The 17,550-nt window shown below is 44.4% G+C and overlaps 1 protein-coding gene across 1 annotated transcript in view; it reads left to right on the top strand.

The window, feature by feature from the left end:
- The first annotated feature begins 270 nt into the window (after positions 1 to 270).
- The window catches only part of VPS41 (VPS41 subunit of HOPS complex), an 876,961-nt gene continuing 859,681 nt past the window's right edge, over positions 271 to 17,550 (top strand). Inside the window, exon 1 of the mRNA XM_086964855.1 lies at positions 271 to 371. Coding sequence (XP_086820981.1) covers positions 351 to 371 — 21 coding nt within the window. The 5' untranslated portion in view covers positions 271 to 350. The remainder of the gene's footprint in view (positions 372 to 17,550) is intronic.

Raw genomic sequence — 17,550 nt, 5'->3', positions numbered from 1 at the left:
AAACGCGATTACTATAGAGCGCGGCAACCACAAGTCACGCGACTTTTTCTGCTCGAAGAATTACTACTTTTCCACGCCCACGCCCCAAAAACCAGACTCAGATTCTCTACTGGTTGGAGCACGAGTACAAACAACACACAAAATCCAGTTTACTCGTCCATACGACTCCGAGCACGAACTGTTAAATCTGCAGCAGCTCTTCAGCCTGCGCGACGGTATGAAAAGGGGGCGGAGAGCGAAAGCAGTAGTTCTCATTACAACACGGACTCCATTTCCCATGTGACCTTCCGCTACGCCCCTCGGCATTCCTTCTTCCTGTTGTGTTCACGTGATCTGCTGTCAGCTGCAGCATGGCGGAAATACAAGAGCAGGTAAAGCTTGGGCTGTACCGGTATGGGGAGAACAGTTGCTGTGATACTTAGTTGTTCTGCTACTGTTGCCTGTATGAGCTGTCTCTTCAATATTTTTATTTTCATTACCCTACATTTGTATGGTTTACTTGTGTACTTATATGGCATTATATCTACGAATATTTTACTGGGAGAGCTAGAAGAGTGTGTTTACTGTACCAGTCCTTTCATTGTTTGCAATGAAAATCGTACTAATCACATATTTTTGTTATTCGAAAGGCTGCGGTACCGTTTTGTAGTGGACGTATTTAATTAATTTATGTGAAATCTTGCTACTTCGGTACTGGTGCCCTCTGGACTGCAAACTTACTGGAACCAAGTTCCACTAGGAATGCTGACTCCTAACCTGACAATCTATTGAGAGACAAGTGAGAGTGAAGACAGACGTTTAAGAGGGTGACTGGGTGGCGGAGAGTGAAGATCCTCATGAAGAGTGATATAGGTCTGACAAGACTGCGGCCCCATTGACACCTATGGGGCGTTTGTTTGTAAGGAGTCTGAATATAAGTGAAAAGAGTGTGAATTTCAAATGTGTGTAAGTTCACCAGCATGTGACTACGTCTTCAGATTCTTTTCTATACTTCAAACTGTGGGAGCAAAGAAAAACTGTCACCGGAGGCAAGAAATTACATGGTTACATAGCGATAATATGCCCCATGTAGGTCTGGAAGGAGACATCCGTTTCCAATCCCCAGTAAACTCCTTCACCATTTACTCTACAGCTGACTTCCAAACAGCTTTGCTACTGTGAATTGAATTTTCATAAGTAGACCCATCTGGACTGCATTAACCTTTCAGGTTCTGAGGAAGTTTTTTTTTGTTGCGATTATAGAGGCGCCCGCTATGGATGCTGAGGCACTCAAAGATCCATACGAAATGTGCCATAATAGACGAATCTGCTTCTTCATCATCGTCCATGTCAAAGTTCTGCTCCCTGTTCGTTTAGTTCAGCGAGACTCTGGAAGTATTTAATGAGGGACTGAATAGCATAACTTGAAAATGCTGCTGGTCTGATTGCAAAATTAGAGGTTGCACAAACCAGCTTTAGTGCCAGGCCCACTGTATTTTTGATAGAAACCCCAGGAAAGAATGTTAATCTATTTCAGACTATTCCGTCTCCATAACCTTCTTAATTGCAACATGTAATTTGGGAGTCTCGGGTTCCTTTTTTTCTGGTATTGATAACAGAAATTCTCATTTTCATCGAAACTTGAAACTTCAGGGAAAGCCATGTTGTCCCTAATATACTGCAAACCCTTTTTTATTCAGTTCTCTGAATAAACCACCCTCTAATGTCCACCTCCTCACCCTCCAGTCACAGGAACCTTTATTTGTGGTTTCTTTGGAGAGGCCGGGTTGGTTTTCACTTTAAATGCTGCTGCCACAGTCATTTGAATCATGTCTTGTATGGCTACCATGGAAGGGATTCTGGGGAGTCCACCCCTTCAAGAATGTCCTCTACTTTGTGCTACTTCTGCATACATTTCTTAGGCTTTGCCATATTTGCAGAACCACACACTTTCCAAAAGCGATCGGCTGCAGCAAGAACATCCTGCCTCTTATGCTTGCTAGGTAACCCACCTTGACACACAGGGCCGGTCCTAGAACTTTTACGGCCTGAGCAGAAAGGGAATGTATAAGTCCCCCCTAATTTTCAGACAACATGAAATCACAGAAATTGACATCATGAGAAGTACCATCAATTGACCATTGTTCAACGACTTTTCAAGAAGCAACTTTCTTGGGGCGGATATCAGTAAAACAAAAACATAAATACTAACACTAATAAAATGAGCACATATATTTTAAATTTCAGTTAATTGGAAATACATGATATTAATTACACTGGATGGAAAAGTTTGGCCTAGGTCTCGCCAAAACGTATAAGTTCAATCAAATGTTAACAATTTGTTTCCAGATCAGTGCGTTAGATAGGTATATGTGTATGTGGTATTTATATAGTGCAAACCAAGCCACAAGGCTGCTAAGCACTGTACAGGTTCAAAGACACAGTTAACATGTGATAGGAGGAGTATATTTATTTTATTGGTTTGTGGATTGAGACTGCAACATGATTTTGTTTTTTTTAAGTTGAGTATTCACTTTTTCATATATTGGAGCTGACTGGGCTATCCAGATGGATATGGGAATACAATTCCAGGTCTTTGGGGCACAGATGGGAAAGGCCTTTTTCTTACTTATTCTATTTTTTAGCACCTCCTCTTCTCTCTGAAGGTGTCCTTTCTGTGGTTGTGTGGAGGGGGACTGGAGGTGGTAAGCTTGCCGTCCAAGAAGACAGGGGTGTCAGTAATATAGTGCAAACTTAGCCAAAGGCAGCTGAGCACTGCACAGGGTCAATGACTGGCATAAAGTCAAGGAGTGATGGTAAAGGTATCTGGTTTGTGGTTTGTTAACACATTGTGATAGTTCTGCATATAATATAGATGAGCTTCAAGATGGTGCAGGAGGCAAGGTAGACCTGTTGAGTTCCATCACAGTGTTATGATGTGGTCATATTTCATACTGTAGTGAGGTGTGCTACTGCATGTAGAATGCCAGTGTGGATTATAATTCCAAGATGATTTTCCCGGATACCAAATGCAAGATAGGTTTATGCAAAAAAGACATAAAAGCAAATAAAGCTGTTGAAAATAGCTTGGCTTGTATTAGGCACTCTGACACCTTAACACCTTTCATTGTCTTCTAATTCCGCCCTACCGCTTCTCTGCCGACACTCGGCGCCGGTGGGCGCCATCTTGAGTGAGGCAGGCGGGGAGAGCGCTCTAGTCGCGCCCTACTCCCGCCCTCCTGGTGTATTTAAATCGATCTTTTTGCAGCGCTCGGCGCCCTTCAGAAGCTCTCCCTAGTGAGGGGAACTGGGGCTGCGAGCGGCTGATGTGAAAACGAGCGTGTTATCTAGAATCCCAATTGTAGCACTGTGATTACTGCACTCAGCGCTATTTTAACTATTTTTAAAAACTGTTTGATGTTCATCTGTGGGGGCTTTTAAAATAAGGGGAATCAATTACCTTAGGCACTCTGACACCTTAACACCTTTCATTGTCTTCTAATTCCGCCCTACCGCTTCTCTGCCGACACTCGGCGCCGGTGGGCGCCATCTTGAGTGAGGCAGGCGGGGAGAGCGCTCTAGTCGCGCCCTACTCCCACCCTCTTATCTCCTTACATAATGTGCAAAGCAGCCAGACGGCGCAGCGGGCTGGCGCAGCGGGCGCGCCGGATACGCGCCGAAGCCGCGCCTAAGCCAAGCCCGTCTGCGCCCGTCCGCGCCAAGACCGCGCCAGGCGCAGGGAACGCTGCCTTTTCTCCCCCTCCCATCAGGTATGACTTTGATGAGCTGCGCGCACTGCAAGGCACAGCGGGAGTTCATCCATGTAAAGGTTGTGCCCCTACTGACCTTTTGTGGGGCCCATTCTCATGCCGACATTGTAAGTGGACGTCTTTGGTCACCACCCCCGGGGTACCCAAACCACTGCCCACACCAAAGAATAAGCCCATTACTTTCAAGGGAGGACTTATTAATGCCAGGTCCCTAGCATGCCACGGTCAGGACATCCATGACCTAATCTTACATCATGGCTTGGATGCCCTTTTTATAACCGAAACCTGGCTCAATGACTCCTCTAACCCAGATCTAGTAACTGCCCTCCCCCCAGATTTTACCATTTTCAGGCGGGACAGATCCACCGGGAGAGGAGGAGGAGTTGCTTTCGTTATTAAAAAATCTTTTACCTGTCATACCTTTGATCTGGGTTATCTTAAGGACAGTGAGGGCTTGGGTTTTTCGATTAAAATTAATGCCTCCACCTCCTTCTCAGGAGGACTTATTTACCGCCCTCCAGGTAACGCTACCCCTTTCCTTGACTCTCTTGACGAGGCCCTCGGGTCATCTATGACTCATTATCCCACTTTTACTCTCCTTGGCGACCTGAATCTCTATTTGGAATGCTGTACGGACCCCCACAACATTAGTTTTCAACAGTCGCTAAGCATCTTTGGTCTCTCCCAACTTGTTACTTCCCCGACACACCTGGCTGGCCATATGTTAGACGGTATTTGCTCCAATCTGTCAACTTTAATTACGTCCCCCCCCGATTCCTCAAATCTGGACCGATCATTACTTCATCCCTTTTGTCATAATGGAAAAATTCTCCACGTCCTCTAACGCCAAGCACTCCCCCCCTTCTTTCTCCACCAATTGGAAGAAAGTGATCGAACGTATCAAGTCAGATCCCCAGCCCCTGGCACCGGCCCCCATATTAGTCGGAGATGTAACGTCTGACTCCCGTAATTTCCATATCTGGATTGACCAAATTGTCTCTGACAACTCTGGTCCAAACGCCCATCATCCAGACCGCCGCCAAAGAAAGCCCAATGCTTCTTGGTACACCCAGTCCCTCACAGAAACCCATCTCCTTTGCAGAATCCAAGAAAGGAAATGGAGAAAAACATATGATGAAGCCTCCAGATTACTTTACATACAGCAGAGGAAATTATATCTCTCTAGCATCAAGGCTGCCAAAAAAGAATACTTCACCAAAGCCATAGAGGATGCCCAACAAAAAAAGCAAACCATCTTTTCCATAGTTAAGTCCTTTACCCATCCTAAAGCCCTTGTACCTGAAATTCCCCCATCCCAAACTTTATGCAATCAAATTGCTGACTTTTTTATAGATAAAATTACCAATATTCAGAAGGATTTCCCCCAACCCACAATCACTACCCATGAAGCTGTCACAAATTCATTCACCTTGGCCAATTTTCCACAAATTTCCCTCCAACAAACTCAGAAGGCAATTCTCGCCTGCAAATCTGGAGCTCCTACAGACTCATGCCCCCCTAGTATTCTTCATCATCTCATCGAAGCTGTAAACCCCACAATCAATGCCATCATTAATGAATCTTTCACCTCAGGTATTGTACCTGATGACTGGAAAAAGGCCATTGTAAAGCCCTTAATGAAGAAGCAGAACAAATCCCCCACTGATCTCACTAATATGCGTCCGATCTCGTTACTACCTGCCCTAGGTAAAATTACTGAGCAATTAGTGTACGGGGAGTTAAAAACTTATGTAGAAAACAACCATGTTCTGCACCCACAACAATCAGGCTTCCGCCCTGGCCACTCCACCGAGACTGCCTTGATAGAATTATCAGACTCTATTAAGTTCTTGCAGGATGAGGGGAGACAGGTTGTACTCATCCTGCTTGACCTAACAGCCGCATTCGACACTATCTCGCACGCCATTCTAATCAATAGAATGCGCAAGATTGGTGTGGCAGACACTGTGCTGGCATGGATAGTTTCGTTCTTATCCAACAGATCTCAAACGATTGCATTAGGCCCTTATCAATCCAGCGAAAGATCTATCACATCAGGAGTTCCCCAGGGGTCCATACTCAGCCCTCTTTTTTTTTAAATATTTACATGGCTCCCCTCCTTGCAGTGATTGAATCTCATGGAATCCTCGTTACATCGTACGCTGACGACACTCAGCTGGTCGTCACTATTGATAGGAAATGTACTGATGCTGAACTTAGATTCCAGAATTGCCTCTCAGAGGTCTTTCTATGGCTGAACAAAAATCATCTTAGCTGCAACAGCGCAAAGACTGAAATAATACCTCTAGGAAAAGATGTATCCTTCTGCCCAAAAGATTGGTGGCCTAAAAATTCAGAAGCCCCTCCGAGCGCTGTCTCCTCGGCACGCAACCTTGGCATTCAATTTGATACATCCCTTTCTTTTGACGATCATGTTCGCATCACTGCCGGATGCTGTTTTAGTCTTATCAGATCATTGAAGAAATTCTTCGACTTCCTCCCCATTGCAGCCAGAAAATCAGTCGTGGTTGCTTTAATTCTCTCCCGACTGGATTATATTGCAATGGATTAATGGCAGGAGTGAAGAAGTCCACCCTTAGGAAACTTCAAAGCATCCAACACGCCGCGGCCAGACTTGTGCTCAGACTCCCCAGAAGGTCCTCTGCCTCAGCAGCCCTCAACGTCCTTCATTGGCTACCACTCCACAAAAGAATTTTGTTCAAACTTTTACTGACTGTATTCAAAGCTACTAGGAAAACAGGTCCCCTCTACTTTTCCAAGCGTTTCACTTACTACAATCCCACACGCTGTTTAAGATCTTCAGGAACCAATCTTGTTACAATTCCAAGATTCAAGTTAAAAACCAAGGGGGGAAAAACCTTTTCCTTCCTAGCTGCCAGAGCCTGGAACAGCCTCCCTGTTAATCTCAGGCTAGTTGAAACTGAATCCCATTTCAGGAAACTTTTGAAAACCTGGGTGTTCCAGCAATCTGATACCTCAGTCCTAGCAACTATATGATCTATCTTATTACCTCGTTTCCACCTTCTGCATGCTCAGCGCCAAGATGCTCCTCCCGGAGCGATAGCCGCGCTTTACAAATTTCCATAAATATCAAATAAAGGCATCACCCCAGTCACTAAAAACATCAGAAACTACCAGAATATATTCATGTGTAGGGTAAAGGGGTTTAATGTCATGGCTACAACACCCAATATCTAGTTCCTCTGAAGCCCTTAAATGTTTTGAAACTAATAATTAGTATAAGCTTACATGGTTCTAGAGTGCATTTAATTTTGTAAATTAGCATGATGCAGTTCAGTTAAGAGATTTTACATGCATCTCCTCTCATTTCATTTTTCCTAATTTTGAATGAAACTTGGAAAGCACACATATGCAATTAAATAGTGCTGCGAGCCAGGCCCACTAACCAGTCCTTTTCATAGACTCTTATATTGCTGGACTATGGCTGCATAGCCCATGGGAGAGAGGTTACATGTCTATGGTTCTGTCTGGTTAGTATTTTAACATCATGGATAGTTTTTTGATGTCTAAAATAGAGCAAAAAAGCTCAATAAAACTTCTAGGGATTTACCAATATATAACAAAATATTCGTGCCTCATCAGTTATGAAAAATCTTTCAAACTGTAAGTACACAATATATAAAGACAAATGGTGTAAGTAGAGGTTTTCAAATTGGGACTAGGGTCCCCTGTTGGACCTTTGTTTATCATAGGGGGCATCAGCCTCAACAGTAGCTGAGATTAAGTCAAGCATTCCATCCTTCACTTTTTTGTACATTTTAGTGAGTCGCCCTAAGTGGGACAGGTATGCCCAGGCCCCATGCAAACTGTGCCAGTGGAACAAATCCTTATCCGGCTGAAGCTCTCTAATTAGGACAATACCTGTCCTGGGTTGCTTGTGTTATGTCTGGACTGTTCCCATTTGAGCAGGGTTAAGACTGATTTCCATATGGCTCGGTCCAATCTGGGATTGCATGTTATGCAAACTAACGATGGAGTGGATGCAGACAAAGTAATTACTAGTTGCTGTGATAAATTCAAGCATTCTATCCATCACTTTTTGTATACTTTTTTTGCAGACAGCAAAATACAGCCATAATTGAGCGCATTGGACCCATAACCCCACGAGGGTACAGTCCCCCTGCACTTAATGCACTATTGATAGCTATTCCCTTCAGAGGGGCTTCTTGACCTGGGCCTTGCAGCCATGGATCAGTACTGCAAGGCACAGAACAGCAAGCTTCCTCCCCTTGGCCTTCAACACTAGACCATGTCTGGTAGGGCTAGGTAAGGATGGACCTTTCCTGACCTTTGCATCTCTGTATCATGGCTGTGCGGTGCATGAGAGAAGGGACCAGTGGCATAGTAATGTAGCCATGGCCCTGATGCAAGGAAATAAGGCAGGACAGTACAACACAGCCATAATCAGAATACATTGGGTCCAGAACATCCATGGGCCCTGGTACCACAGCACTTTCTGCACTACTGGTAGCTACACTTATGAGAAAGGCCCCCTAATGAGCCTCACAGCCATACTCCTGCTAGTAAGCTCATGGACTGGCTCTTCCTCCACTGAGTGTCTAACCACAGCCTGCTGCAATGCCCAGCGGAGGAAGGGCCTCTTCCAGGTTTCAGAGCTTTGGAACATGATTGCAATGTCCATAGAAGAGACGCAAGTAGCACAGCAGTGCTCGTGCAAAGTAAAACGCCTCCTCACTCTTGTCCACTGGCTGCACAGTAAAATAAAGCCATCATTTGGGAACATTTGACACTTAATACCCCTGGGCTCAGGGCCACTGCGCCTGCTGCACTACTAATGGATGTGGCCCTGACTGATGGCTATGCCTGGGGTGAAAGGGAACGTGTTAGGTCCCTCTAATTTGAATGCAATGTGAAATAACAGGAAATGACATCACAGGACAAGGACCTTGGCAATAGCCTGTACACAGACCAATGGTACAGAGGTCTGAGACAGTTTCAAAGGGGCCAATGGGAGGCCTCCTCTCCCACCTTCTGGACCGCTCAGACAAGGTGTAGCGCTGAAAGGATTAGGGGAAGGAGCCCACTAACCTATGGGCCTCTCGGCCCATAAGAATGGCTGAAAGGCCCATGGGAGAGAGGTCTTCTTCATGGCTGGAAATGCTACACCTTGGCTAAGAGGCATGGGGTAGGGGCCTCCACTCCTCTAGGCCTTCCAACCAAGTTCTAGTGATGCGCTGTCCAGGAAAGGGGACCCAGGATGGGGGAGATCCCTGCCATTGGCCTCACAACAATAGGGTAGCACTGCAAACCCTGTGGAAGTATATTCCCTACTTACAACAAGGAGCTAAGGGGATAAAGAACAAGTCGTCCCCCTCTCACCATATCATATACAATTCAGGACCTGTTCCTACTGTGAATATACTCCTCCTAATCCTGGCCAACTAATAACATTATGTAGATGGAGCAGCGGCTATCAATTTGCTGTCTCGTTTTACTGGATCTGGGTCACCATTTTACAAAAGAGATTCATTAAAAATGGTTGCGCTGTTTTCCAATATGATTCCTCCTCTTCTCAACCCTCCCATCTCTCGAAGGGTTACCTTAAACGAGTGGAGAGGGAAAGGGGAAAGAAAACGTGTGAGAGGGGAATGGTGGAGCCTCACAGGAGTAACACCATGGAGGCTGGCAGGATGGTACTCGCCTGCTGCCTAGGTTCTCATCATCAGCATCCACCACTCCAAACAAAAAAAGTGTGATAGTGCACAAAGGAATGAAAAAAGAAAAATTGTGTAGTGCTAGGATGTCAATTCCCGCCTGTACAACAAACCTGGTGTACTGCAGGTCTGGACCCAAAAGAGGAAATAATGTGCCAATCCGTATGGCGCATTAGTCCCATGTTATAAAACCGAGCTAGACCACACTAGCCAAATAATCTTTATTCTATGCTGTGTGTCTGCTCACTTTAAAAAGCTGACAGATTTCGTTGCCCCTAGAAAACTTACGGCAACTTCTTCAGGGCATGGGTCTATCACTCCACCCTGTACCAGATTTCATATGTGTACCTGTGAATAACATAAAAGGAAAACAACGCAACCCTGTCAGTAGGCACTGTTTGTCTTAGGTTGGTATAATTTGTAACATTTATAGAACTCCCCCACTCGCATGTCACAAGTGATTTACTGTGATTAGGCACTCGACAGGCATACCTATACCTGTATGCTCATATGGGTATGTGCATACCCCACTATGAATTGGGGCGACAGGGCACCTTCATCCGTGACTGCCATCAGCATCTTCTCAACATATTGTTCAAGGCGGCCCGTGTTGGTACTTTCGGGTATCCCAAGGATGCGCACATTATTGTGGCGACTTCTGGCTTCAATGTTCTCATTCTTAGCATCTATTATCTGCATTAATTTATCCATTTGGGTCATAGCTGTTTTAAGCTGCTCAGTGACATCCTTAGTGTCGGATATTCACTGTTCCGCTTCCTTGAGACTATTATCATGTCCTTCCAGTTTGTGGGACATACCATCGATCCGAGTTGTAAGCGTATCCACCTTTGACGCTATGTTAGCAAACCCCTGGCGCATTTCCGTTAGTATTGTTTGCAGTTCTTTGCTAGCTTCTGTGGTCGTCCCAGGCAGCGCCTCCTCTCCGTCTGTCCCCTCCACTGGAGGTGGTTTCTTGGGAGCTCGCTTGGTCTCAAAAGTGAGTCGTGACTGCCGGGAGTCAAGTCGACCCATGTCTCTTATGTGTTAGCGCTGCTAAGTGTGGTGGTTGCTCAACTATGTAATGTTGTTTCCAAGGGTATGGTATTGCGCCAGTTCTGTTAGAATGCAGTTAGTCCCGTGTGATATGTAGTAGGAGCGAGGAGGCTACCACTGATGGATTGGAGCTGCTTCGGCGCAGCAGGTTGCGTTGGCCTCCTATCCACGTGCTCTGAGCTCCTGCTGATGGCCAGGATGGGTCGCTCCCTGGCACGTTACTCACAGGGATGGTCATGGTTTGCAATGCCTTGGTCGTGGCCTTGACGTGATCACCCGCCTTTGACACCTTTGTTCCTGTCAAGCTGTGTTGAAGGACCAGAAGTCAGCCAGGATTAGCCCCAGCGTGATCACGTGGGGAGCTATCTCCGACTAGGGCTCGCAGTATTATATGCCTCACTTATGGGGTCCACCCGTCCGATCTATGGCCCAGTGCCTCCTCCGTGTAGTCCACTGTGTGCGGGGTCTTGTGTTCCAGGTGTGCCGGTGGTCCAAGCCCGAGCCTTCCTGACACACAGTACTTTGGGCTCAGTCGCTATGTTACACTCAGCGGTACCTGTGGAGCACTGTTCGTCGCCTGTCACCTCAAATATTTCTGCAAGCAGTTATTGGTTTGCGTGTCATGTACCGGCCTCTCGCTATTCCTATTCGGAGCTCACATAACGGGGTTTGCGGCCACTTAAGCCCCTTCGCTCTGCAAATCCGGTCCTCCGCCAGTTAATCTAACGCAGTCACTACTCCCAGTGCCTCCTCGCTTTCACTCTGTAGCACTCTGGGTCACTTCCCCATGTTAGCCTGGTCGGGCCTGCCCAGATCGTAAGCTCAGTATTGCTCTTGGGGATTCATAAAATGGCCGCCGCCATATCTGCCGGAGCTTCCTTACTACTACGGATATGAAGTCTGTGTCTACGCTCCGTGACACAAGGCGTCATCCACCGCTCAATCTACTGTTATCTCGAACCCCACACGGTTCCGGCACTCACCGTGGGGTTAGGAGCCCTGAAACGGGTTGTGAAGTCCTCTGCGGCCTGAATACCTCGTGGGCACAGCGGCACTTGCGTAGCTGCTGCCTTCCGAGTCCGGTACCAGGCAGCTTCCCAGTCACTTCCGCCGCTGCAGCTCAATCCGCAATTTAGACCTCTAGCATCGACCTGGGTCTTGGAGACCGGCAGTATTTGGCAGCGCACCAGTTCCGCCACAATATTTCACTGAATTCCATGCTTTAGAAGAGCCTATTAACAGGATAAATATTGCATAGGCCACCGGACAGCGAGAGCCTCGTTAGACGCTGGCCATTCTGCAGCTGCGCCACCTAGCGCCCTCAAAGCACTCAAGTACCTTTGTGTTGAGTTTGCGCTATACAAAATTGTAAAAAATTGATTTAATTCCTCATTCAAGGCTGTTTGCATCTAGGGTTGTCACCTGGCTTGTTTTTTGTCCCATTCACCTAAAGCCGTTATTTTTAGCCCTTATCTGTACATAATCAATGCAGCAAATATAAACAGAAAGCACATTTAAACACGTTCTAGAGCTGCACAATAATTAAGTTAAACAAAGACAGAAACCTCTTGTTACAAATGAATACATATGATTTTCTTTAAAGTGCTATTTAGTATTGTTCCCAGCCTTTACAGACTCCTAAAACAGCAACAAATGGCCTGGATTTTTCTCTTGGAAAGGTGGCAACCCTCTTTGCATCCCAATATTTGATGGTGATCCTGAACCTGCATGGTTGCCGGTCCCCTCCTCTGCTGCAACGCTCCCTAACAGACATTGACAGCATCTCTTTCAAAGCTCATCAAGGGCTGAAATAGTGAGAGTTGCTTGTCATTTCGAAGAGCTCCTTCCCCTACTCCTGGCAGCACTACACATGATTGCGAGGCCCAGGAGAGAAGTGCCCCTGAGGCCCAGGTCAGGGGGCACACTGGTGCGAAGCCCCATGTTGGTGGGAATAGCGTTGGGGCCTGGGCAGCTGGTGACAAACACACAGACAGGTTTGCTTGTAACCATGATACACACATTTACAGCCACAATCTCTCTTATTAAGAGAACCCAGGTCAGCCCATGCCTCCAGATACATTTTGTAGCTCTGTAGCGGATTTTGTTGGGTATGCTAGAGCAGGATGTCTGACTTTTAATTTCCTCAGTTCACTTGTGCAGTTCCTCGAATTGTCCTAAATAACCAAGCCCACTATTGCAGGACTTGTCTTATACTGCTACTGGATACACTAAGGGAACATCTCAACATAAGGCTATGAGTCTGCTGGAGCAGGACATCCACCTGAGCTTTCTATGGTAAACAATAAGATATATATATATATATATATATATATATATATATATATATATATCTCAAATAATCTCACCCACTGCGCTTGGAGTTTTCACTGCACAGAAAATGAAAAACAGGAAGTGAGGGGTGTGAAAAAATTAATTATTAGCTGGGGTGGATGGTAGTCCAAGTTATAATGTCACTATTTGTTTTAGGTCGAGTAAAGGTTTAAGTAACTTAAACCTGTGCTCAGCCCCGGTAGCTGTGGCACAGGGCAGGCAGGTTTAACTCAAGAGAAATATGAAAAGCATTTAGTAATACCAAAACTGTGAAAAAGTCAAAACCACGAAACAATAAAAAACCTACTCCAGTTTATAAGAAATGGAGAATATTTTAATGAACAAAACTGCACCAAACTGACAAAAATTGAACAAGGGGAACCTAAGATATGTATTTTTAAAGTTTTATTTGAAAATAGTGCCAAAAAGCATTTAGCGGCAATTTAGGTAAACTGGTTGAGCTTGACTGGTACCTAGGTGTGATGTAAGGCTGACCGCGATAAAGTACTGATCGGATACAGCAACCAGATTCAACCTGGTCAGAAGTTTTACCTTCTGACGTAGTTTCTAAAAGAAAGTAAAAAATCCTCAATGGAGCAAGGCAGCAGGTTGTGGCCGAGAACGACTCTAAGAGGCCGGATAGCCATCAGACCAAGTCCCAGTTAAGCCATTAACATTTGGCGGGAAGGCTCCAAGCAGGAGAAATTCAACATTTGCCTCCAAGCAAGGTCCCACCTTGACCGGATACTTTTGCCACTTAAAAACCCACTATTGCAGGACTTGGGCAGAGGATGTGGCCGAACGGGCTAGGGCAGTTAATTTCACATCTGGGGAACCAGGTTCAAGTCTCGGCAATGACGCTCAACAGCCTGTGATTCTGGGCAAATCACTTAATCCCCCAGTGCCTAACAAAAATGAATGTGTCCTTGTGTAAGGTAACTGGTGCTCATGTAAAGTGCTTTGAATCTACCCGATAACTTCGGGTCAAGTTCGCGCTAAATAGACTCTGGGAAAAAAAAAGATTTCTTTTAATAGAATCATTTTATTAGTCGAGTACAAAATAAACATAGCAACTGGCAAGACTCCAATGCATATCACATGCAATTGTCGTACATTACAATGATTCCACTTTCGTATGCAAATCAGGATTGGTAACCAGCTGAGTATTGGCTTTTACCACTCAAAAGAGCAATTAATAACTATATAGCAATACCCCAAGTTGTCATCAATACCTTCCATATTTTCTAATGCTTCTTGGAGCCACCTCTTGCTTCATAAATAGCAGCTCTAATATTCTGCAGTGATCTAGTCCGGCCTTCCTTTTATTCAATCTCAGGGCCTCCTTCATCTGCCAGTTTTGTGTTGTATTTCTTTTGACTATTTTCCTCTATAGTAGAGATAAAATTCCCAAGGTTATATATATCCACTTTTGCAGCAGTTCCTCTCTGCCCTACTGTAAATCATCTCGCAGTTGCCATCTCCACCTAAAACCAAGGTGGCAGAATGTTTTTTCCATTGTGCAGTGGTTCTGGATTACACTGATAACCACCTTCTCTAAATAAGGTGGTAGACCCTACTCATTCCTGCTTATCATGTATGTTGGTGAGGGACCAAAAACCAGAGAATCTCCTGAAGAATTCTGTTTGAAACCCATTTAGCCCTGTTATTTTCACCCAGCTGCATTAGGCCAAATGCCTTGGTTATCAGAGACGCCTCCATTAACAGTTGCCCTGGTTTGTGCAGAAAATCCCAGGACCAGTTGGCACGTAAACATTAAGGAGTGTCATACTGTATCCCCAAAGGTGTCTGAAACCAATATATATCTCCCCAATTTGTCATACTGTATCTCTAATAGCTGCCACAAGAGTTCTTTCTTTATCATGGTTGCTACCACTTGTGAACACCTAGTGAATCCTGTATGCAGTACAGTGGAAAATCTATATCTCTTGATAAAATTACAATTGATACCAATTATGTAGTGTCTTGTAAGAAAATCACATCTGGGCCATGTCTTTTAGCTGCCTTGAGCACTAACCCTCTTTTAACTTTGCCCAGGGGCCTGTTCACATTTCATATAAGTAGTTTGACTTTATGCTGTGTTTCTCATATCTGTCTGAAGCTATTTTGTGTGATTGCCTATCCCCTTTTATTAGCTATTGGATGACATGATTGGGCCTTTTCGTTCTCCCTTTGAAAAATGTGCCCTGACAGGTATGTAAATCTTTGTTACATTCTAACTATAATCTCCCAGCCACCAACCCCATCCTGCACTTCAAAACACAGAAACACCAGCCGAGCTACAATCTACAGTCTACAAACATAACACCAAATTCAGCCAAAATATAGGGTGTGTAAATCATAACAAAATGAATTATGGTCTTTCAATCCGCAGTATTTTGTATATCATTGATGTGCATCCGACAACATCAGATATCGCAGTACCCCTGAATCGACCCCTCGCCATCGGCCCAATTCACGACATGGCAAGAAGGACTTTGAAGCCTCATGTGACAACACGTGCTCTGCACTCTTACATTTTCTTCCAGAGCCCTGGTCCCATATCACTGAATGAGGGCTCCATTTTGCTGGTTTCCACTGTCAAACAGGTGGAGCCCTCACTGTCAGTCATTTTCTTTGTGACTGGTTAATGTATCTTCCCTCCGAGATGAAGTAGAATAAGCGTCTGTGGAACCATTATGTAGCAAGTGTGCTCTCTATAACCCCTCTCGTTACTCCAACAGATGTAGTCCAGCTTGAGTCCTCTTTCTGTTCTTCTTTTGCATGCCCTGGGGGAGCTCCACTGCACTGGCACATCTGCCCGTTTCCTTGTGTTAGGACCGGTTTTTCTTTCTCTCTTCTGTCCACCCCCATGCCTCATCAGAGGTGTCAAAAAAGTAAGATTTCCTTTGGAAAATGACCTTCAGTTTTTCTGAATTTAGCATCATGTATCGGGTTTATAGGACACCGTTTTTATTTAACCCATTCAAAAGATTTCTGCATCTGCTTGGTGTAGTCACAAATAAACATTATTTGATTCAGATTCAAAGCACATACGCTCCACTGCTCTTATGTGCTTTAAGATTTCGTCCATTTCTTCATAATTCAACAGTCTGGTTACCAGGGGCCTAGGTGGGGCTCCTGGGGGTGTCAATTCACGATGAGCTCTCTCAACTACAAAGCCCATTGAGAACTTCTCTGCTGGGACAATCTCGCTTAGCCTTTGTTCCAAAAAACTCTCAGACTGCACTTAGCCTCCTCTGGGAACCCCATGAAACATAGGTTGCTGTGGTGGGCCCTCACTTTCTTCACTGCATTAACTCGAAGTTACCACCAACCGGCTACTGTCACATACATACAAGGCTGTCATCGAGTCTTCCAAGCCTGAAACACAACCCTCATTTTCTGTGACTATATGTACTGCTTTGCCTAGATACTGTCTGATAAGGACAACATCCATTCTAATTTCTCCAATTTTTGCTTGAACTGTAGTCCTTGAGAAGTCGGATGCCTGTAGTATAATATCTATTACTCCTTTCACATTATATATTTTGGAGTGCCATTTCTTTCACGTTCTTTTACTTATATATCTCATCGTCGCCCCAGCAAAGTTATCTTTCTATATGAGATAACTGAATAACACTGTAGTAATTTACATTAAATAGGTAGTAATATTAAAACATATGGGGAATTCACCTTTGCAATGCCATATTAAAAGTAGACCATTCTAGACCGTTTAAAAGCAGTTTTCAAATCACTGTGTGAACTATTTAATTGTATATTGCAACTACATACACTGCTTACCAATGTATTTGTATACAGTTTAGCCCAAATAATGTAGCTAGAGAAATATACCAACTTCTACCAATTTTTCAAACTCAAATCCTTACATGCTCGACTTGCATCTTAAAACATCAGATTTCTATGTGTCCTTGATGAAAATATGTAAAGTTTATAACTCAGTAACATTGTTTGATCCAAGAAGGAAAAACACAATTACAACTGTGTAATTTGTTGCTAATGTGTTTTCTTTAACACAAGCGGTTTATACAGGGATATCTGCAAATGTCTACAGCAGTCAGAGGAATACTAGACGAGAAGGCAACCTCTGCATACACAGTTATACCCTAGTCAATGTTTAAAGTGATCTTTGAGTAAGATAGTCTGGGCTCATCAGTTGTTTCTTGTCTCAAATACAATAAGTAGTGAGATGGCTGCTATCATAACAAGCATTGGCATAGCCAATAGGTCTTGCCTTGGGACCTAAAAAGTGTTTAACCATGCAATAGTAATGTTGGTGCACCAAGGATATTATACTGCATAACTTAATACTTATAAAGTTCCAAAAGCGAGACCTATTGGCAATGCCAATGCTTGTTTTCAGTGTACTAGTTCAAAGCTTTCACTCCTTTCTACAAGTTAATAAAAGTCTAACATTATATTAAATAGCAACATATTTGGGTCCAGCATAAAGAGCACTCTTTTTAAACAGGTATTAAGAGTGAGACAGCACACAATGATCCAATGGTAATTACTAATTGAAGGGAACATTAGGAGCTATACAATGCAATTGTTTTACATTGACTCAGAAGGCCCCTTGGCTGCATTCAGCACATTAATATCACAATTCACTCTCTTTTGTGAGAACTAATGCCTTACATCCTAAACAGCTGTTTTAATAGAATGTTCCCGACTTTAAAAAA

Source organism: Lissotriton vulgaris, chromosome 4_1, assembly GCF_964263255.1.
Source record: "Lissotriton vulgaris chromosome 4_1, aLisVul1.2, whole genome shotgun sequence".
NCBI classification, from domain to species: domain Eukaryota; kingdom Metazoa; phylum Chordata; class Amphibia; order Caudata; family Salamandridae; genus Lissotriton; species Lissotriton vulgaris.
Note: the sequence above shows the minus strand (reverse complement) of the source record. Positions and strands in the feature narration are given on the sequence as shown.